The sequence below is a fragment of the Crotalus tigris genome, unplaced genomic scaffold, assembly GCF_016545835.1.
Source record: "Crotalus tigris isolate CLP2741 ecotype Arizona unplaced genomic scaffold, ASM1654583v1 scf7180000024167.7108832, whole genome shotgun sequence".
Lineage (NCBI taxonomy): Eukaryota > Metazoa > Chordata > Lepidosauria > Squamata > Viperidae > Crotalus > Crotalus tigris.
Window position 1 is genome coordinate 2145049 of NW_024100417.1, and position 22024 is coordinate 2167072.

Genomic DNA, 22024 nt, shown 5'->3' on the forward strand with positions numbered 1-22024 from the left:
AATAATAATTAAAAGTTAATTTCATATTTTTCAAGACTACGTGATGCAGTCATTCTGAAATTATATTTGTGCTCAGTTTGAAGGGGTCTATCATAATCACCAAAAGTGTTTTCAGAAAGCAAAACTTTTGAAAAAAATTGTTGTCCAGTAGAATCTGTGTTTGGTTAATTTACCTTGTTTTGTTGAAGCACCTTTGCAGAATATCTTAATCTTTCCTGTGAACAGGCAGAAAGATTGCTGCGGAATGAATCATTTTTGGATACAGAGCAGTCTCAGCGGGTAGCTCTCCAGCTTCGCAACGCTACACAAAACACTGAGAGCTTCTTTGGCAGTGATGTCAAAGTAGCTTTTCAGCTCTTAGCTCAGCTTCTGAAGCATGAAAGCAACCAAGAAGGCTTTGGCTTGGCTGCTACCCAGGATGTTCACTTCACTGAGGTAAGCCCATCAGCTCAGGTTTATATGAAGTAGAAACTCTTGTCAGCAGTACACACTTTTTAAGCAAGCAAGCAGGTTTGACACCAGGGTTTCTTTGGTGATACCAGGCGTTGATCTGATCTGATGATATTAGGCTGGTCTACTCTTTAGAGCAGTGCCCCCTAACCTTTTGGGCACCAGGGACCGCTCTGTGGAGAGAGGATTTTTCGTGGACCAGAGGGGGCATGATTTCACGTGCTGCCTGCATCCCACAGATGGGGCTTCGCTTGTTTGCATGGCCCGGTTTCTGGCATGTCGGTCCACACACTGGGGGTTGGGGACCACTGCTTTAGAGCCTGGGAATATGTAGAGCACTACGTGGCTTAGTGGAAGAAAACTGGCAGATATTCTGTTGCATCTCTCAAGGGAAGCAAGTTGTTTGGTGCTTTCACTGATACTTAAAGGAGGAACAAATCTGTTTAGCTCAGCTGGGCATTATGGAAGGAATGACAACTGACAAATTATTCTTCATCCTAAATGATTAAAATCTGATTACAGGTGTTTTAAATAAAAATAAAATCAATAAAAATAAATGCCACAGAGCATTCTATATAAATACCAAGCCTAAGTTAGTTCTCCAGTGAAGATTATTTTCTTAATAAATGTGGTTTGTTAAAAGGCACACACATTGTAAAATGTTCCCTGCAAAAACAATCAGCAATGAATATCCTTTTGCCATGGATTCTTGTAACTCTTTGGCCTTCCTGTAAATGCAACAGGATCCCAGCCTTGCCCCTTGAAGCAAGCTGTTACTTTAGCTTTGTACTCAGAAGCTACTCCTAGCTGTCTTATATTCTTTTTTTTGTGTCCTACAGAATTTGCTTAAGGTAGGCAGTGCTTTATTGGACAACAGCAACAAGCGTCACTGGGAACTGATCCAACAGGCAGAAGGTGGCACAGCGCAGTTACTCAGACACTTTGAGGACTATGCAAGCATTCTGGCCCAGAACATGCGCAAGACGTACTTGAACCCATTCACCATCATCACACCCAACATTGGTGAGAGTATAATAATAATAATAAGGTCTCTTAATTAGCAAAATAATAATTGTTCAATTCTATGTATTTTAGATAATTATATAGTGGTATGTTAGTACTCAACTGCTTTGAAACTCATCAAGTTTGGTACTCAACACATTTTGACATGATTTCCCCCCCCCAGTATTCATTGTTCATTTGGTACTCAATGCACAAGCTAGAACTTGTTCATGTCAGCTGCCTTGTGACTCATTACATTATTTTTTATGGGAAAAATTTATTTGGTACTCATTGTTTTTGCTACTCATCGCTCCTCCTAGTACCAATTAAGAATGAGTACCAAGGTACCACTGTACTTGCAGAGGATTAATCTGCATGTGAATAACAACGATAAATGAAAGAGATTATTATTATTATTGATCAGCGTACAATCAGCCAGATGTTCAGACTGGATTTGGCATTTTTGTCTACCTATTGAATCCTTACCAAGGTCCTGGGATAGACAAATGTGGATGTTTGAATTGATGGTATTACAGTTACAGGATGGAAGCTGTTCCTAGTAAGGCCGCCTTTTGCAATTGACTGATGACAAATTTGTCAATGTCAGTGGAGTCCAAGAGGTGCTCCAGTTGTTTTGGGATTGCACCCAAGGTGCCTATTACTATTGGTACTACCCTTGCTTGCCTTTGCCACAGTCATTCTATTTCTATTTGTAGGTCTTTGTATTTTTTTTATCTTCTCTGCTGTCTCCAGGCACTGCCACATCCACTATCCAGACTTTTTTATCTTTCTTATTTACAATTGTTAAGTCCGGGGTGTTATGTGGCAGGTGCTTGTCTGTTTGAATTCTAAAGTCCTAGAGCAATTTAACATTTTCATTTTCTATGACTTTCTCTATTTTATGGTCCCACCAGTTCTTGCTTGTAGGCAAATGATATTTCTTGCAGATCTTCAAATGCACCATTGTTGCTACTTTGTCATGCTGCTGCTTGTAGTCAGTCTGTGCGATCTTCTTGCAGCAGCTTACCAGGTGGTCCACTGTTTCTTTAGCTTCTTTGCATAGGCACTTACTGTCTGTTGCTGTCTTCTCAATTTTGACTTTATATGCATTTGTCCTTAAGGCTTGGTCTTGTGCAGCAAGAATTAGTCCCTCGGTCTCTTTCTTCAACTTTCTTGCTCTTAGCCATTGCCAGGTCTTGTTATTATCTGCTTTCCAAACTATCTTTTTAATGTACTGGCCATGTAATGCTTTGTCTTCCCATACCTCTGTTCTGTTCTTCATTTGGTCTTTCTTGTAGGCCAGTTTGGTCTCTCCAGTAGTCAGCAAACCTTTCTGATATACTAACTTCAGTGTATCTTCATCATTGTCCTTCAGATATTCTTCCAAAGTCATTTTTTCTTCTTCAACCATCTGATGTACTTGTAACATTCCACCCCACCTATTTGCCTTGGTAGATAGAGTCTGTCGATGTCATTGCGTGGATGAAGGGCATGATTCATTGTCATTATTTTTATGGTCTTCTTATCCATTGCTTTTAGTTCTGCTTGAGTCCAGTCCATTATTCCAGCTGTGTATCTAATGACTGGAATTGCCCAGTTGTTGATTGCCTTCATGGTATTTCCTCCATTGAGTTTGGACTTTAAGATCTTCTTCACTCTCTTGATGTATTCACCTCTAATCTTTTTCTTGACTTCAGTGTGCTTGATGTTGTGAGCTTGAAGGATACCCCAAGTATTTATAGTAATCTTCCTCATCCAGACTCTTAATATTATTTTCGTGGGGCATCTTGATTCCTTCAGTTTTCACTGTTTTTCCTTGTTTGATAGTAAGTGTGGCACATTTGTCCAAGTCAAATTCCATTGCAATGTCTTGGTTATAGATACAGACAGTGTTGAGCAGTGATTCTATTTCAGATAATGTTCTTCCATACAGCTTCAGATCATCCATGTAAAGGAGGTGGGATAATCTGACAGATGTTTTTGATGTTTGATAGCCATGGCCTGAGTTATTTAGTATTGTTGACAGAGGAAACTGCAATATTTGTGTTGTTGTTATTATTGTTGTTGTTGTTATTATTATTATTTAGTGTGTCATAAGAACATGATAGAAGAGAAGTAAATATACATATACTCTCCATGTAATGATAAGTAACTCTTCTAGGGGGTATGGCAGTGACCTCATAACTGGATGTCCAATTCAGCTATCTAGGCAATCGCCTCTGGCATTTCTTCATGCAGATCTTCTAGGAAACCAGAGAGCCCATGTCATGGACAACTTTGCACAATATGCATATCAGCACCTCCATCCCAATAAGGGGAATCTTTCCATCCCCACTGATACAAGGCCCAGGAATGTCTTCCAGTATCACACCTAACTCTGTTCAATTTTGACCAGACAAAGAGAAGCAGGTCAAAACTAGGTGGTTTAGTAGAGGGATCACTAATTGTCAGGCCACAAGCAAGTGCCTTGGACTATTCCTCTCCCCACTCATTCTTGGGGTTAATCTGCATAGATGTTAAGTGATGTTTTTCAAGCTGGCCTATGGGATTTCAGTTAATTCAGTGAAAAAGGTAGCTTGTGCTTATATATATATATACAGCTGAAGCACACATTTGTTTTTTGGCAGGCTCCATCTTGGAAAAGGTAGTTTCTTGCAAATTTCACCTTTAAAGCCCTTCATGGCATAGGGCCAGGTTACTTACAGGACCGCATTCTGCCGCACAGCTCCCAGAGACCGGTGAGGTCCCATAGATTGGGCCTCCTTCAGGTCCCGTTGGCCAGACAATGTCGGCTGGCGGACCCTCGGGGAAGGGCCTTTTCTGTGGTGGCTGCGACCTGGTGGAATCAACTTCCCCCCGAGGTTCGAACTACTCCCACCCTGCCGGCCTTTAAGAAGGCCGTTAAAACTCTCCTGTTCCGGCAGGCCTGGGGCTGATGCCCCCGGGGGGCCGGGATATGATCAGACTTGCGGTATGACTATTTTATTTTATTGTTTTATCATTGTTTTAACTTTGTACGCTGCCCTGAGTCCTTTGGGATTGGGCGGCATATAAATATTTGAAAATAAATAAATAAATAAATAAGAAGCTATTTCTTTTAAAATGACGCTACCAATTTCTATAAGTTCTTATATTTGAGTAATCAATTATAATTTGCTCTAAATGCTACCTAAATGCTAGGAAATTGTGGTAGAAATACAATTTATTTATCAAAAGGATTTAAATTAATTATTTAACTAAATATTGAACACACTACTGAACTATCATGCTTTTTAAACATTTAAACAGGCATTATAGCTCTTTTCCTATACTATCCCCATAAATGTCCAATAATTCCAAGATACACCTAGAATATTATTTGAAAATTAATGATAGGGAGCTGAAATGAGGTTTCTTAGTTTCATTTAATTAATGGCTAATTATGGGCCTGTGATTTCCCCCATTTACAAATCATATTAGCATAGCTAAGTGGGTTGTGAGTCCCTGTTAGCCATACTGTGAGACACAGCACCTCCAGGAATTGTTGCTAGTCTAGGGTATACTGGTGTAGTGGCATTGCATAATGCATTACCTTGTGATTCCTCCATTAATTTATTTAACATAGTAATTAAGCAACTACCACCACAACAAAATTATTTTTTATTTTGAGTGTCTTTCTCTGCCCTGGGCAAAAATATTTCATTGCATCAATTGATGATGAGTGGGCATATTCTGGAAATAATGTTTCATTATTGCCATTATGAGATAATTTGAAAACTAATGCATTTGTTGCTTTGGTCTGGGTATATAGTTAGGACTTATGACAGTATGTGGAGATAAATGAAAGGGACATAAATGCCCATTCAAAAACATCCATGTCTGAGTAAAAGTTATAAATAAAAGAGTCCAACTGGACACTGCCACTCAGTTGGCTTGAAGCATCATGGCTCGTGTGTGCATATGTGGGTCTCTATCTATTTGTATCTTACATTGGCAGTTATTTCGGTGGTGAGGCTAGAGAAAATGAACTTTGCTGGCGCCAAACTGCCCCACTATGAGACACTCCGTGGTGAGAAACCTGCAGACATAGAAACTACTGTCATCCTGCCTGAAAGTGTGTTCAAGGCTCCAGAAGGCAAACGTGAGTTTTGGGCATGAGGGTGAAAATTCCTGTATTGGAAAAAGAAGAGGAATTGATTGATACAATTCCTCTTTGGCAATACAACCAGTTCTTTTATCTGGAGTATGAGTGAAGCATTAACACAGAAACCTATCATTTATAATACCTTGACTATTGGTCAGAATACACAAGATTGCCCTGATTAGATCTTTTCTTTAGCCAATTGGCCTTTTCCTGAAGTCTTATATGACACTTCCAAAGTTCTTAATTGACTGGGTTTATTTAGTAAACTAAGCTGTAGAATATTTACCAACTTTCACTGAATACAGCAGAATTGGCAGTACACTAAAATAAATTACATTATGGCTTAGTGCAATGTGGAAACCTATCCATTCTATCCTATGGTGGGATTCAGCCAGTTTGCACCAATTCAGCAGAACCAGTAGCTAATTTTTTGTTGCCCAGGCCCAGAATGAAAGTGGCATCCACACAGAGAACCGGTTGTTCACATATTTGAATCCCACCACTGGTTCTATCCTTACCACCATGTGTTCTGACAAATAAGTTTCGTGTGTTATGTAACAAACATAGGAATTTATTTTTTCATAGTTTCCTGGATGGGTCAATGTAATTCAGTGCTGAATACTGTGAAAAAGACTAAATTGCATATGAAGATGAGTTTCTATTATCTTTCCTTGTAAAGGAAGGCTACCAATGGGAAGCTGAAGTGGAAAACAGAGACCAAAAGAAGGAAGTCTTGTTAATATTTCCTTTCCTGTTACACAGCATGTCAATTCCAAAAATTCTTATTCCCTATGTATGAGGGAATGGGAAGAGGATATATTTGTCATGAGAGACAACTTCAGGCCCTGACAAATAGGACTATGGATATTATCAAAATCGCCAATCTAAAAAGAACACTAGTGGAGTTGGCATAGTAGATCAAAATGATGTCAGGAGTAATTCAATAATGTCTTTGTTGGGCCAGACAAGGAAGGAGCAAGGCAAGAGCAACAAAGTTGTAGTTTCAAGTAGCAGATAAACCAGGAGAATTGGGATGGCCCAAGTATGCAGACAGCTTCTAATCACTTGTTAGAAGGGAATGGTGGTCTTATGTCATGGTGGTCTAATGGTGACATAAGTTCATAAAACATAGACATAGACATAAAGTCATAAGGTTGGAAAGGATCTTGGAGGTCTTCCCATTCAACTCCAGGGCAGGAGACCTTATCCCATCTTGAACAAATTGTTGTCCAATCTTTTCTTGAAAATCTCCACTATCTCCTGAAAAAAATGTTACCTGTTCATGCCCTTTAGGTTCTTTTTTGTTTTCCCAAACAAGCAGACTACAAATATTGGAAACAAATATTAGTGAAACCTTGTTTACTCTGTTGCTCTAGCTAAAAAATGTGGCTCCATGTTTCATGTTCACTTTTCAGAATCTTCGGTGGCCAGTGCCAAGCATTTGCCAGGCACCAATGAGGAAGAAGACCCTGCCCTTATGACAAGACAGAAGAGACATCCAGATCTAAGTGAGGGCCAGGCCATTGCTAGTGTGATCATCTACCGCAACCTGGCAAGTCTGCTTCCAGAGCAGTATGACACAGATAAAAGGAGTCTAAGGTAATGCCTGCATCATACCTCAATGCAGAAAATGTATTAGTAGAGTTTGTAGAAATGTTTAGATACACAATGTTTGCGTTTTATTCCAATTCTCCATGTTGTTTATTGAAAAGGTTGTTAAAATTCCAATAGCTATTGTTACAAATAATGGTTGTTCTTATTTGCCTGGCTGACTTTGCCTAGTTTTAGAAACTAAGCAGGACATATCCTGGCTAGTACTTGAATGAGAGACCACTAAGGAACACCAAGATTGGGAAATTGAAAAAACATCCTCTAAAGCAGTTGCAAACCTCCGTCTGTAGTATTGCTAAAAAAAAAGGATATCTGTGTAATCATTAAATCTCCAAGAGTCAAGCTTGATTTGAAAGAGATTTTATTTTATTTGAAGACCTGTCAAATTCTGAATACACTAAATGGGAGAAGGAGGGTAATCAGAATTCAACTTTACAGGAGGGAAACACTGTTTAAGTAAATATATTTTATTGATCTCTGTGTTAAGGGCCCTGTCATTTGGCTTTGATTAATCATCATGGCTGCTGTTTGTACTTTGTGTGGATGTTTTTATTATTTTAATGCTTTTTAATTATTAATTAATTTTAGAATTGTAAGCCGTTTAGAGTCACTTGGCTGACTTGAGCAGCTATAGAAATTGAATGAATGGCTAGATGGATGGATGGATGAATATATGAATAAATAAATGCCCTGTTATCATCACAGAGTTCCCAAGCGTCCTATCATCAACACCCCAGTGGTGAGCATCAGCATCCATGATAATGACGCATTGATGCAACGCGCCCTTGAGAAACCCATCACTGTGCAATTTCGGATGTTGGAAACTGAGGAGCGGACCAAACCTATTTGTGTTTTCTGGAACCACTCCATCCTGTGAGATTTATTTCCCAGGCAAAATGTCTGGGATTGCCATATAATGAACACGGAGGGAGCAATAGATATTGGGAGCGGGGTTCCTCAGGCTGACAGCTCCATCTTGACTCTGCTGTTTTTCAGGGTCAGTGGGACTGGTGGCTGGTCAGCTAAAGGCTGTGAGGTTGTCTTCAGGAATGAAACCCATGTCAGCTGCCAGTGTAACCATATGACAAGCTTTGCTGTGCTGATGGATATTTCCCGCAGAGAGGTGAGAAAAATAAGGACCCTATTTTGAGAATAGGAAGAGAGCATAACATAGTAGCAGAAGTTAGGCTTTGGCTTCTTAAGGATGGTAGACTCCTAGGGCTGAGAACAGGTATTTGGGCCATCATGTATGCCCCCTGCTCACTGCTGGAACTCAAGACAAGTAGCTTTTTAGCCTCTGTTTGAACACATTTAGTAAAGGGAAATAATTGATTCCACAGTCAAATTGCTCTTGCTTTTAGGGAGACCAAATAATATGATGCATGGGTACCCATTAATAAATTGTCTGTTCCTCCCAGAATGGTGAGATCCTACCCCTGAAGACGATCACATATATCTCCATTGCTGTGACATTGGGCAGCCTCCTGCTTACTTTCCTCTTCCTGGCTGGATTGCGAACTCTGCGATCTAACCAACAAAGCATCCGCAAGAACCTAGTCATTGCACTATTTTTTTCTGAACTCGTCTTCCTACTGGGCATCAACCAGGCTGACCTGCCAGTAAGCATCTATATGGGTGGGAGAGAAAAGTCAGGGAACTCTGCTAAAAAGATCAAGTTCATATAGTATTAAGTATCAATACAACAATTACTATCTGTTGCTAACGATACCCCACTCCTCCCCAACAAATCACAGAGGGTTATCCGGCATCTGTGCATCCTTCTTTGTTTGGGTGCCTTTGAGATGCCAAGAAAACTGCCTTAAATTAATAGCAGCAGCTCCTGAAAATGTGAATCAAAGACAGGGAGATATCCTATCTGAATTCTGAATATACAGTGAAATGGTTCATTACATTTTGGGTTTTGTGCACATTGGGAACAGGTTTCTAATCCTGCTCCTTTGTTTCCTTCCATGATAGTTTGCCTGTACTGTCATTGCCATCCTGTTGCACTTTCTGTACATGTGTGCCTTTGCCTGGGCATTGCTAGAAGCTTTGCATATTTACCGCATGCTGAGTGAAGTGCGAGACATCAACTATGGCCCTATGCGCTTCTATTATATGGTTGGATGGGGTGTGCCAGCATTCATCACAGGTGAGGTCCGCACTAAACATCATAAAATCTGGTATACAGGCATGGACATTCTGAGGCCATTCTACCCTTTGTGAACCTTATTCCATTCAAAAGAAAACAGCTTATTTTATTAAAATAAAGTGGTTCCTTTCTCTGCTAGCCTTATAACAGGTAACTGAATCAATTTAAGCAGGATATAACTGGCCTAGCCTAAACATAGGGCTAGAGCAGTGGTTCTCAACCTGTGGGTCGGGACCCCATTTGGGGTCGAATGACCATTTCACGGGGGTCGCCAAACCATGCTGTCTGCCATTTTTTCCCTTTTCCCTAGTTGTCCTACTCCCTCTTATTGGTGGCCACACCCACTTGGCCACACCCCTGGGGGTCACCACAACACGGGGAACTGTATTAGGGGGTCACGGCATTAGAAAGGTTGAGAACCACTGGGCTAGAGTGTATTGGACTTTTTAAATTAATTATTTTTTATTTATTATAAAATTTAATTTGCTGCCCATCTCATGTCCAATGACTCTGGATGATTTAAAACATAAAAGCATTAAAATAATCAATTATAAAATAACACAGAGGGTAAAATCATTAACACAAGATGGTGAAGGAGGGAGACAGATACTTGGGGGGAGGGGGAGGCAGGATTAGGTTTTAATTAGTCAACCACCTCCAATGTGAAGCTCCCCCATTAGTCCCCCAAGCCACCTGGCAGAACCAGGGTCTTAAAGCTCTTATGTAAGGTCATGAGGGTGGGGGCCAACCTCATCTTGGGGGGTAGGATGTTCAAGAGGACAGGAACCATGGTAGAGAAGTCTCTTCCAGATCCCACCACCTAAAATTCCTTGGCTGAGGGGATCCTCAGTATGCCCACTGTGCTGGCACAGGTGGGGTGGGCCAGTCCCATCCGGATGAGACTGTTCCCCAAGAAGCCTGGACCTATGCCACGAAGGGCTTTAAAGGTGATAACCAATACCTTAATAATGTCCTGTCACTGTTAGTTCAATTCCAGCATGCTGTAGAGTAGAGTTTTCTCTTTACTGATTGTTTTGTGTGGTACTCTCCTTAGGACTTGCTGTGGGCCTGGATCCTGAAGGGTATGGGAACCCAGACTTTTGCTGGCTCTCCATCTATGATACCCTGATTTGGAGCTTTGCTGGTCCCATTGCTTTTGCTGTTGCAGTGAGTAGAGAAGCAAGGGAATATGGGGAGGAAAGGCAAAAGACCCCCATTTCTCAAAATGGGGGTAGCTGTCTGGTTCCATAAGGTTACTCGTGATTTACGTGAGGTGTAAATTATAAATGCATGAGAAAAAAAAGAGGTTTTTTTTCTTTAGGATGGACATGGCAACTATTACTTTTCACCTTAGGGTTTAGTTTTATTTACCCAGTGTGTCAAGACTGTCTAGTTCTGCCATTTTATTTTTCCAACAAAAACACCCTGAAGAACTTGGAAAACAATCTTCTTGCTCAACTGACTGAAGATGCAATGGAAGGCTGAGAAGCACTGCAGCTCTTTCCTTGCTCCAACAGGAACCTCAGATGATGGGTTATTTGAGTTTCCCAATCAGTCATACAATTGTTATAAGACATATAAAATAGAACTGATCTTTGCAAGACCAAGGAAAGGGCACTGCCAAGGAAGAGGGACTGATACAGTATTTAAAATATTCCAGGTTTGGGAGGACGCGCTATTAGCCAGAGAGAAATCTAGTATTAATCTTTTCTGTCTTTCATTCTATAGATGAGTGTCTTCCTCTATGTCCTGGCCACCAAGGCCACATGTGTGGCTCAACAGCAGGGTTTTGAGAAGAAGGGGACAGTGTGAGTCTGGCATTGTTCACGCACAACTTTACACCTATTATGTGTATTTATTCTTCCATGTCCCTGCATTGTGATCTCTACTTTTTTGGTACTATGTGCCTTTCCTCTGAGTTATCACCCTTATTATTGTCTCCATCTTATTTCACCCTACTAAGTTGTTCTTTCTCCTGCTTTCCATTTTCTGACTTAGCACTTATGTATCCTAATAGTCAGTGCTTCCAATATTTTTGTTGGAATTGTGGGATCAGTCCTGCATAGGTACAAAGCTAAGTAGTATTGCAAAGTTAGTGGAGGCCATGCTCCAGGGTCAGCCAAGAGAACCAGGAGCTTATTCATAAGTAATATTTCACCCATGAGACCTGGGGCTTGTTGTGTGGGAGAGACCACATTGACTATGCTCTTTCTCTACTGTAGCTCCGGTCTACGGTCGGGCTTCATCTCTTTGCTGATAATGAGTGTCACCTGGTTACTGGCTCTGCTATCCATTAACAGTGATGCCATCCTCTTCCACTATCTCTTTGTGGGCTTCAACTGCTTCCAGGTAATTTGGGTATCGGAATATAGCACACATTGGTATGGAATCTCCCCAAATCGGTCACATTTGCTCAATAATACTGAGCTGTTATCAAGCCCTCCAATTCAATTTTGTTTTCACCACTTTCCCTTTTCTCCAAGAACTCATTTATCTCAATTTCATACAGTAATATATATTGAAGAATCAGGCCAAAATTATTATTTTTTTTTAGAATTTCATGTGGCATTTAGACTATGATTGACCTCTGTTGGCAATTGGAGCAAGGACCATGCAGATTTTATTGATCATGATGCTGTATCAGGCATGTCAAGCACTTTCCAATTAGCAGGGGAAGAAGAGGTAGATATTTTAGTGGGTTGGAGTCTTTTAAAGGATGAAAGAATTCTAGAGGTGTATTGGGAGACATAAACAGCACTTACACAGGACTTTGACCACATGTTTTAAACCTTTGAAAAAAATCAGTTCTTATATTCTTGAACTCTTTGGCTCTTAAAGTGTTATAATCCTATGGAACAACAGGATTTTAATTTTTATTACTATATATAGAAATAGTTATTTTACTTCTCTCTGTTGTTCCAAATACTTGAATGTGTATAGATTTCAAACAAGTTCATACTCTACTGTTCGGTCAGAGATCTGTTTCACTAAATAATTAGGAAATGATGATTTAAAGTAGGATGTTTACCAAAAATATAGCTCTCTAGGTCATAATGGAAACATGCAAAAATGACATTTTTCTTTTTTACAACTATTGTTCCCCCCCCCCAAGGTAACATCTACCAGAGCAAGTCTTATTAATAAAAGCAGCAGTTATTCTCAGCATAGAAATATATGGAACAAAAATAATAAGAGGATAGGATTGAAAACCACATAGGATTGAAAAAAGAAAGCAAGGTCTGCAAATTAGTCTACTGGCTTTCCCCTACTATAATGTTTTGGAAACCCAGTGTGGTGCAATGGTTAAATTGCTGGACTAGTACTAGGGAGACTCAGGTTCAAGAACCCCTTTACTATGGAAATATCCTGATAACTTTAGACTAGTCATTCTCTCTCTTAGCGCAACCTGTTTCACAGCATTGCTGTTGCGAAGATACAGTGAAGAGATCTCCATGGAAGCTGTCTTGAGCTCTTGAAGGAAGAACACGATATAAGTCTAAGAAACAAATAAACATCTTGAAGCTTGGAAGCCATGAGGTTGCCATTCATTACTTATTCTCTCATTGTTCCATAGGGACCCTTAATCTTTCTCCTCTGTGTCATCTTATGCAAAGAAGTGAGAAGGGCTCTCAGATCTATTTGTGGAAAGAAGCACAGCACTGATCCTACACTCACTACCAAATCTACCTTGACAGCAGTGAGTATCTCAAGGCGCTTTCTTTCCTATTCTCGCTGAGGGCCAATAATCCCTCTGAGTAGAAAACTGTGGGTATGTTGTTGCAGAATTTGATACTGATCTTCAAAGGCAAAATAAACTTTGACCTGGAATTGGCATTTTGCTCCAGTTCAGAATTTTGAGTCATATTTTGCATTAAGAAATGACAATGAAGCCACTGGCAATGAAGCAAATGTGTATACATTTTCGTGTTTTGCCTAACTGATTCTCCTACTATTGGTATTATGGAGGGCCCCAAAATGATGTAGGACACTGAAGCCAAATTATGTACAATCTCCAGGCTTGATCGCCTGAGCACCCACATCTTTTCACAACCATCTACATCACTTAAAACTGAGTAATTTCACAAAAGCTGAGATTCACCTCTGAATTTTGTGTTTCTTGGAACAGATGGCGTGCATAATATTCTATATCTTGCTTTCAGATCATCTGCTGAGTGGTTATATCCAGAATATAACAGGAAAAAAGATGGTCTGCTTTCTTATAGCAAAGATGAGTTTTGGCAACAGATTCCAAAGAACAGCTAGTGAATGAATGCCTGTGAGAAGACACACACTGGTAGCATTGAGAAAAGAGACATCTAATATAAAAGAGATGAATGGTCAAATAGATGAGACAAAGCTGGCATAGTGAAAGATATGAGGTCCAGAACTGAGAGCTGTGCCAACGAAAAACACTCAGATCCTTAGTCCAATTGATGAACCAAAAAAAAAAAATATATATTGAAGAGACTCACCAAGTTAGTTAGTTGTTGCCTCTCTGCTGCTATTAATTGATTTCTCCCATATTATTCTGATCTCAACAGGCTTATATTTGCAACAATACCTATGTGGATGGGCAATTGTACCACACACCATTTGGGGACTCCACTGGTTCCTTGCATAGCACTGTCCGCTCAGGCAAGAGTCAGCACAGCTACATCCCTTTTGTGCTCAGGTAACGCTAATGTAAAGAAGGTCTAATTCTTTCCCTGCCCCCATAGTATAGGTCTTGCTGTCTGTATTGTGGAGCCTTGGCAGCTATCAAATTCTCTATTTTCTGTTCACAGGGAGGAGTCTGGCTTGAACAATAGCCAGGTACACATTGGGCCTGCAGATCCCAGTTCTTTGTTCTTGGAGGACAAGGATCAGAACAATGGTGAGAGGAAGAGATTTGGACAAGTTCTGGACAGAACTGTCTACATCCCTGGGCCTATGAATTGGCTTCAGTTGATAGCCCTATAATTTGCTTCTTAAAGCTACATATAGTATTTCTCATTTCCATGTAGTCCTTTTCTTGTTTTTTTTCCCCTCTCCACTTCTTTAAATGCTCTATGATTTTGGACAGCTATGGTGATTACATGTGAACAAGAAGTTGACAATTCCTCTTCCTCATGTTTCTCAGAGTCTAGTCAAAGTTAAATATGTGCTAGGGCTGAGGATGTAGTAGATCCCTAAAGTTGCAGCTTAGTATATTACATAGCAATTCTGTAAATCCCATGGAACTCATGGATATCTTCATAGAATTGCACAGCAAATCTCTATTTCTTTTGTTGTGCTAAAACTGATTTACCCTAAAAGAGAAAAGTAGATTAAAATGAGCACTGTCTTTGTTTGCATACAGAAATTGAGAACCAGGCCATTGTGATATGGATCTTCCTATGTCTGTAGAGGAATACTTGCCTTTTTTTCCCCATAGACACTATCCCACTCCTTATGAAATTTTTATTTCCACCCTTCATAGTTAAAGAATCTGTAGTTATCTACACAACCGTCTTGTGGAATAAATAAGGCAAGGCAGACAGCCCATTGCCCTTCAGTGAATTTAGTCAATTACAATAGAAAGGGGGCTTGGGGTGGGTACTACAGGTTAGACAGGAGACAATTTGTTGTATGAGAAGATGTATAATTCTGATTTATTTGTTAGTCTCCCAAATTGTTGGGAAACTAAAAAATTAGCCTGGACTTTAGAAACTGATAAAACAAAAGCTGCCACAGCCAATAAGATCACCCTTGGATAACCAGTTTGGTCTAGAGGTTAAGGCACCAGGCTAGAAAGCAAGAGATCGTGAGTTCTAGTCCTCCTTTATACATGAACACCAGCTGGTGACTTTGGGCCAGTCCCTGTCTCTCAACACAACTCACCTTACAGAGCTATTGTTGAGGGGAAAATAGAAAGAGGAAGGGTGAATATTCACTATCTTGAGTTATTTGTAAAAAGTAATAAAAGGTAGGGCACAGATAAGTAAAGGGGTAAGAAGTAAAGCTACCTTCAAATTGAGCTTGATTCCTGGTGCATGGCTTAGATGCAGGAAAATTTTCATGTAACTGATCCTTGAAAACAGGGAATTGAAAGTGATGATATGCTGTCTCTTCCACCGAAGAGTGACATAGAACACAAGGATTTTCCCTACAGAATTGAAGTGCTGTTCACCCATTATGGTGTTGTCAGAAAACGACAACATGGAATTTAGTGTCTGCATTACTGATCCTTATCCTCTACTGCCTATGCAACTAGTCACTTCTTGCCAAGGTCCTGGGAGACAAAGCCAACAAATTTTGTACAACTTGAGATTGTCTTTCTACTGTGGAAGAGTAAGGAAGGAAACACTGCATTTACACTGGTATAGCTAAAAATAACATAAGTCCGTTTCACTCATGGGTTGGAAACACAGTGATGGTAACATCATGTAGACATAGCAATCTTCGCCCTTTCCTCCCCAGGCATGCATTTGTTATGATTAGGTACAAGTGGGGAAAGACTCAAAAGTCAGGAGCCAGTTGTTGTTTTTTTAAATAGTGATGATGTGTGTTGTATTCTTAGTTGAACTGAAGACAGTAATACAGTAATAGACTTGGGGAATAAGCCGGCAATGGGGTGGGCATGGTTTCGGCATGACGCATCTGGTCCATGTGCCGGCAGTTTGACACCCCTGGTATAGATGGTTCTTAAATCACCAATTGAGACCATTTAACTACTTGGTATGAGAATCAAGTGGTATGTCCTAAGCAGACACCTCTTCTATCCGCTTAGGGGATATGTTTTGAGACCGCTTAGGGGATATGTTTTGAGACCGCTTAGGGGATATGATTTGAGACCGTAGAACAGTTGAGTGAAGAATGGGTGCACTATTAATACAGTCTGATTACTATTTGTCTTTCTCTCTGCACTTTTTGGGCACAGAACGTGATACTGATTCAGACAGTGACCTCTCTCTGGAGGATGACCAGAGTGGTTCCTTTGCTTCCACCCATTCCTCAGACAGTGAAGAGGATGAAGAATTTCCCAAGGAACCCTGCTGGGAGAACTTACTGTGTCCTAACAATGAGAAACTGCCAGCACTCAGCGCTCCAAAGGGTAATGCTAGAGATGGTTTTGGGCTATTCCAGGAATATCGCACTAAAGGAGGAAGGGATGGAGCTAACATTAGATCAGACTTTATCCAGATTACAAAGATGTTTCCACTCATCTTCATCATTCTAGAATTTCTGTGACTGTGTGGTAGAGACCATTGCTATAGTGATTCCATGGAATTTTAAAGCTTGAGTAAAGTGTGTAATCAAGTTCAGCTGCTGTAAGTTGCAGATGCTTTAAAACTATGCAAAGTTGTCAATTGAGATAAAACAAATATAATCTCAGTTACGACCAGAGAAAGTTTATTTGTTCATGTAAACTACTTTATTGTTAGTTCTTCCCTGTCAATTTAAAACTGTAATTTACCTTAATCCTCAACAGTGGCATTGATGTCTCTTCTCCTTGTATGTTTTCAAGCTGTAAAGAGCTGCTAACAAGAGGTGATCTAAAGATGTAATTATGTGACAAAGGGACAGAAGAAACCCTGCAGAGCTTGCTCACTAAGATGGTACTCCAGAATAGTGAATATAGGACAAAACTCCTCCTTCAGTATAATTTTTCTCTGGTCCGGTCATGTATTTTTATATTGGTTACATCTCCCTGGCCAGTAGCTTTTGTTAAGTTCTTTAATGCAGCTGTTGAAAAGTCAGGAGAGCAGATAGAGGGACATTCTAATCCACAATCTTCTGCTTTCTCAGTAGATAACATCTCTGGACCTGGAAACCCTTATTGGCCAGGTGACTTTGTAACCACTGCCAGTGAGAGCGATGGCCACCCTGCCTCAGAGTCGCTGCGGGTAGAACCAATGGGTAAGAATGACCGGCTGGGACTGACAGAGGAGTTGGCCAGAGAGAATGGAGAGGGCATCTTGGGCTCACTGCCTCACCCCACTTCTCAGCCCCAGAAAGGTAAAAAGTTAGATTCTGGGAACTGTAATGCTGACTGGTCTGTTTTACCCTAGCAGTTTTCTCTTGGGTTACACCAAATACCAAGTTGCATTTTGCAATTGCTGTTAATATTCAGGAGTGAATTCAACATCTTAAGTCTCTCAGACCAGATAAATATGGAATACATGTATGTGGAATTAAGAGAAATAATTTTTTGCCTTTCTGTATGACCGGAAGAAAACGGAAAAATGTAAAAAATGTTTTGCAAATAAGCATTTTTCCCAGGTGTGATACAATAGTACAGAATTTAGCTTTATAGGACATAGTCTTTTAATAACCCGTTAATCGACAAATCTAATTGTGTGTTAGAAATAAGATTGGGCCTAGAGAAAGCACTGGGAACATATAGTATTAAAGGATATAATATTAGTTAGGCTTATTTTTTTCTGTTAATAAAACTAGCTCTCTTTGGGTAAAAGTAATGTATCATTGCAGCCTTTGTTGAGAAAGCTCCACAATACTAATGTATAAGAATTTATATACATAAATACAGATAATCTGGCAATGGCAATTCTTGTAAAGTTAAAGACTGCACTGGGATGAAGATTCTCCAAGTTACCAGTTTATAACTGAGACAAAAAAAAAAACTGATCTCTTTTAAGATCTTGCTACCGGATGGGCCTAAGACCATGGGATGTGATAATATGATGAAGGAAATATATAAAACCAGATAGTCTTTAGTCATTAATTTCAAGACTTTTAATTTACCAAGTGGATTGGATCCTGGGTGCCTTTAAGGCTTATAGATGAAAATGGAACCCAGCTCTGCCTTTTGTTTTTTACAAGTAGAACATCACCAAGCCCGCACCTCTGTCCATAAAGACAAGTAGTCAGATCCTTTGGCCTTGGTTTCCTGACTGTGGCAAGGAATGGTTTGTTTGTTTTTTTTACTCTGAATCTTTTGCCCTCAGGCATTTTAAAGAAAAAATACCTGCCACCCATCAGTGAGAAGAGCAGCATCCAGCGCATCCATAACAAGCTCTCCAGCTGCCGCTCAGGGATGGTATCCTTGCATGGTTCTTCGGGGAGTGATGGCAGCCGTGGAGGTGGGATACCCCGACCCCGACAGACCCTACAGGAGCAGCTCAATGGCCTGACACCTATCACCATGAGCATAAAGACTGGCACAGTGGACGAGGACTCTTCGGGCTCCGAGTGAGTATGGCTGAGCCTTCTCTTTGCTCGCCTGTCCTTGGTGGTTTGCGTGTGACAACGTGCTGCCTGCGTGAAGCCTCTTGTCCACGCCAGATCTGGTGCTTTCAATCTTTCAGGCTGACATTTTGTTATATTTCATAGTTGTCCCCTCCTCCTTTATTCCCAGGCTGTGCCTTATAGTCCCTGTAGATTCTTCCTGATGTTTGCGTTATAAAAATCCTTTACTATTCCACTGAGGGGAGGGTTCCCACTCTTGGAGAAAATACAACCCCTTAGCTGCATCTGGATGTAGCTCAGCATCTGAATGGCAGGATGCATTCATCTCCTCCTTTGTGGACTTTAGGTGGGAAAGGGAACTTTTTAAGGGAAGTCCAGGGTTACCTTATCCCAAGGGCCAGAGGAGCATGTCAGATTTAACGTCCCTGAGAAATACTGAGCTGCTCCTGTGAGATGCTGGGAAGCTCAGCCAACCTACTCAGCACTGTGAAGGGGGCATTGGGGGATGCTATCCTGTTCTAACCTCCTCTTGAGCTCTCTTGCACTAACCCCCTTTCCTCCTCCTCTCCTCCCTTCTCTGTTTCTTGTTCTTTCACCTCTCGCTTCAATCGCCCAGATTTCTGTTTTTTAATTTCCTCCATTAACACATGAGCCCCAGGGGGGGTGCTTTGCTCAAACCTGCTCATGACCACACTCATGTGTTTGTGTTCCCCCTGTCCTGTCTCGCTTTGTGTTTGATCACTGAGCAGGAGCGATGAAACCTCAATCTGATGTCGCATGCACCAGACTCTCTCTCTCTCACACGTTTGGCCAGTCTGGGAGCCAGGATTGCTCTCAAACCACAGCGAGGAATGTTGTCTCCGTCAACCCGGCCTGGCCCAGGGAGCTGGACCCACTGTATGTCGTGCCAAATGAAAAGTGACCTGCCCCCCCACCCCCTGGGGGGAACACCAGGTTCCAGGAGGCGGACCTTGTTGAACAGATGCACTTTGGATCATTCTAAAATGGACTGAAAGAACATAAACTTGACCACCTCCACGTCTTCAGGGATTTTCATGCTTTGTTGCCCAGTCTGGAAGTGCTGCGTGTCTGGAATATATATATTTTTTCGTTATCAAAATTGGTCTGGGGGAGCCTCAGCAGCCACCATGTGGACATGTATTATTGTGCAGATGCTTTCATTGCATATTTGACAATGGGGTGGAGCTAGGGGCCAGTGTGCTTGAAGATGGCTGCAACTAGGAGCCACCAAGAACTGTAAGTTTTGACTTGAGTAACAACCCAGGATCAGCCCAGTTTTGGCGGACACCATGCTGGGCTTCTCCTTGGACGGAGGGAAATAGCACCTTTTAAATTGAAGCTGGAGGGTCTAGCAGACCTGGCTGTGCAGAGAACGTATGTGAGACCTACTGTATGCTAGACATTCCTTAAGAACCTTTGTGTTGAATCTGGAGGGCACAACCGGCTTCCCTCTGCAATATATGTGTGTCAAGGGGCCATGGTCATGCTTTTTTCCGATCCAGCAGCGTGCATCTAAACACACCTTCCAAGGTGCAGTTGAAGCATATTTAATCCAGGGTGCAGTTCAGTCTTGGGCTCACCGGCACACACAGAAAATAGGAGTCTGACATCTTGGTTTTGCCATACTAAGCAATTATAGAATAGGAAAGAAATTCATCATCCAAATAACTTTTCCAGAATGCTGTAAAAGTACATTGCTCTTCTGCAGGGCAGCACTAGTGCCACCTGCACTTTTCTGGCCTAAGGAAAGCTTTTTTAAAGAAAATGTTGAAATAGTAGGCTTGTTCCAGACCCAGAGCCATTTCCCCAGGATGTTCATCGCTATCATGCTGCCTACATTCATGGATTGTACAGTTTAGCGTCAGCTGGGGATCTTGTTCTTCTCTGGCAAGTTGCTTACTCCAGCCTTGGTGCTTCAGATTGCAGTGGGATCAGGGACACAGGACCAGCCTATCCACTGGCATCAATGGAAACGTTCCTCCTTGGATCACAGTTACTTTCTTAACTGCTTTGTTTGACAGCCACTTCTCCAAGCTCAGCTCACCATTCCAGTAACTTGGCCCCATCAGAATGCTCCAAGAGGCAGCCCATAAGGTGTTGAGCACCACAGATGTGGCCTGCTGAGCCATCAGTCCACGCTGCAATTATTTTCGTAGAAAATGACAAAAAGAAAAAAGTCCCGCCTCCCGCTCCTCCCAGCCAGTCAGCACGTGTCCCCCTGTTGCTACTGTGGCTGGAGCAGGAACGCTGCCTTGATGTCTCCCAAAAGCACCTGGCTCTCATGCCAATAGGTTGCTGCCTTTCTGCCTCAGAAGCCTTCATTTTTTTCTACACTCAGCCAAGCCTGATGCCTGCTCATAATGGGGATTTTTCATGTTGGTCCTTTTGGAAAGTACTTTTTTTATAATGTTCACCGGGAAAAAGAGACTTTTCTGCTAAGGGAGAGTGGGAAGAGGGGGGCAGCTTGGGGAGGGTGAAGGCACTGTTACTTTGATGTGTTTTTATTTTTATTTTTCATTTGACCATGGCTGAAGGAGTTCTAATTTAAATAGCTGAAAAGCCCTTGGGGTCATGCTTTATAGCAATGTTAAATCTTGTTAGCTGGGTGCAGAATCTGATGCGCTTTGCTGACTTAGCCAAGGTTTGCACAATAAGGGGTTAATTGAGACTTGACTGTTGTCATGGCCTGGCTTGTCAAAGAAAGAAAATTAGGCTTTTCTTTTCAACACCTCCAGTAATATTGCTCATTACTCTTTAGCCTTTTGTGGCCAACTCCGAAACCTTTCTTGGAATGTTTTGACACATAGAATGTGATTCTCTGAAATCTGTATAAGGTCAACTTGGCACTGCAGTGGCATCTACAACGCTAAGTAGGTTGCGGGTCTACAACTTGCCACAGCCAACTCATCACAGCCAATTTGCCACAGCCAACTCACCATGGGATAATTTGCCATGGGATAATTCCCCACGGCCAACTTGCCAAGGGACAACTCACCGCAGGACAAGAGTTACACTAGTATCGAAGAAATAGAATCATGAAAGAAAGGATGCCAAAGGAGGGACAAAATGAAATGTGAGTGACAAAAACTAAAATAATTTTGTAATTATTTTAAATAAATTGAATTGTTGAATTGTCCTGCAGCGAGTTGTCCTGTGGGGAGTTGGCCATGGCAAGTTATCCCACAGCAAATTGGCCGTAGTGAGTTGGCCATGGCAAATTGGCTGCAATGAGTTGGCTGTGGCTAGTTGTCCCATTCCAGTAGGTCAAAGGGGATAAAGACCAGCTTCTTCAGCTTATGATCTACTGCTGTGTTATTTCCACTGAGTGTTCCTTCTGACCCATTTGACTTTAGCTGGTTAAGTGAAAGGAGACACAACCCCCCCCTCCTCCACCCAAAAAAGCCTGTACAAAAAAAGAGCCATTTGCTCAAGTTCCACCTGGAGCCCGTATTGCTGTTCAACACCATTCTGGTCAATTCGCACTGCTCATACTGAAG

The 22024-nt window shown here is 41.3% G+C and overlaps 1 protein-coding gene across 5 annotated transcripts in view; it reads left to right on the forward strand.

Annotated features, from left to right (window-relative positions):
• CELSR2 (cadherin EGF LAG seven-pass G-type receptor 2) overlaps window positions 1-20913 on the forward strand; it is a 98047-nt gene extending 77134 nt beyond the window's left edge. The window contains exons 18-35 of one of the 5 annotated variants that reach the window (XM_039323237.1): window positions 226-435; window positions 1290-1473; window positions 5429-5572; window positions 6991-7174; window positions 7892-8059; window positions 8183-8309; window positions 8605-8805; window positions 9164-9338; window positions 10393-10505; window positions 11067-11146; window positions 11561-11687; window positions 12913-13035; window positions 13880-14010; window positions 14123-14211; window positions 16237-16410; window positions 17106-17315; window positions 18266-18509; window positions 19123-20913. In XM_039323237.1, coding sequence (XP_039179171.1) covers window positions 226-435; window positions 1290-1473; window positions 5429-5572; window positions 6991-7174; window positions 7892-8059; window positions 8183-8309; window positions 8605-8805; window positions 9164-9338; window positions 10393-10505; window positions 11067-11146; window positions 11561-11687; window positions 12913-13035; window positions 13880-14010; window positions 14123-14211; window positions 16237-16410; window positions 17106-17315; window positions 18266-18509; window positions 19123-19150 — 2712 coding nt within the window. In that variant the 3' untranslated portion in view covers window positions 19151-20913. The remainder of the gene's footprint in view (window positions 1-225; window positions 436-1289; window positions 1474-5428; window positions 5573-6990; window positions 7175-7891; window positions 8060-8182; window positions 8310-8604; window positions 8806-9163; window positions 9339-10392; window positions 10506-11066; window positions 11147-11560; window positions 11688-12912; window positions 13036-13879; window positions 14011-14122; window positions 14212-16236; window positions 16411-17105; window positions 17316-18265; window positions 18510-19122) is intronic. The other 4 variants (XM_039323240.1, XM_039323241.1, XM_039323239.1 and 1 more) reach the window with 4 other exon arrangements.
• The last annotated feature ends 1111 nt before the right edge of the window (window positions 20914-22024 follow it).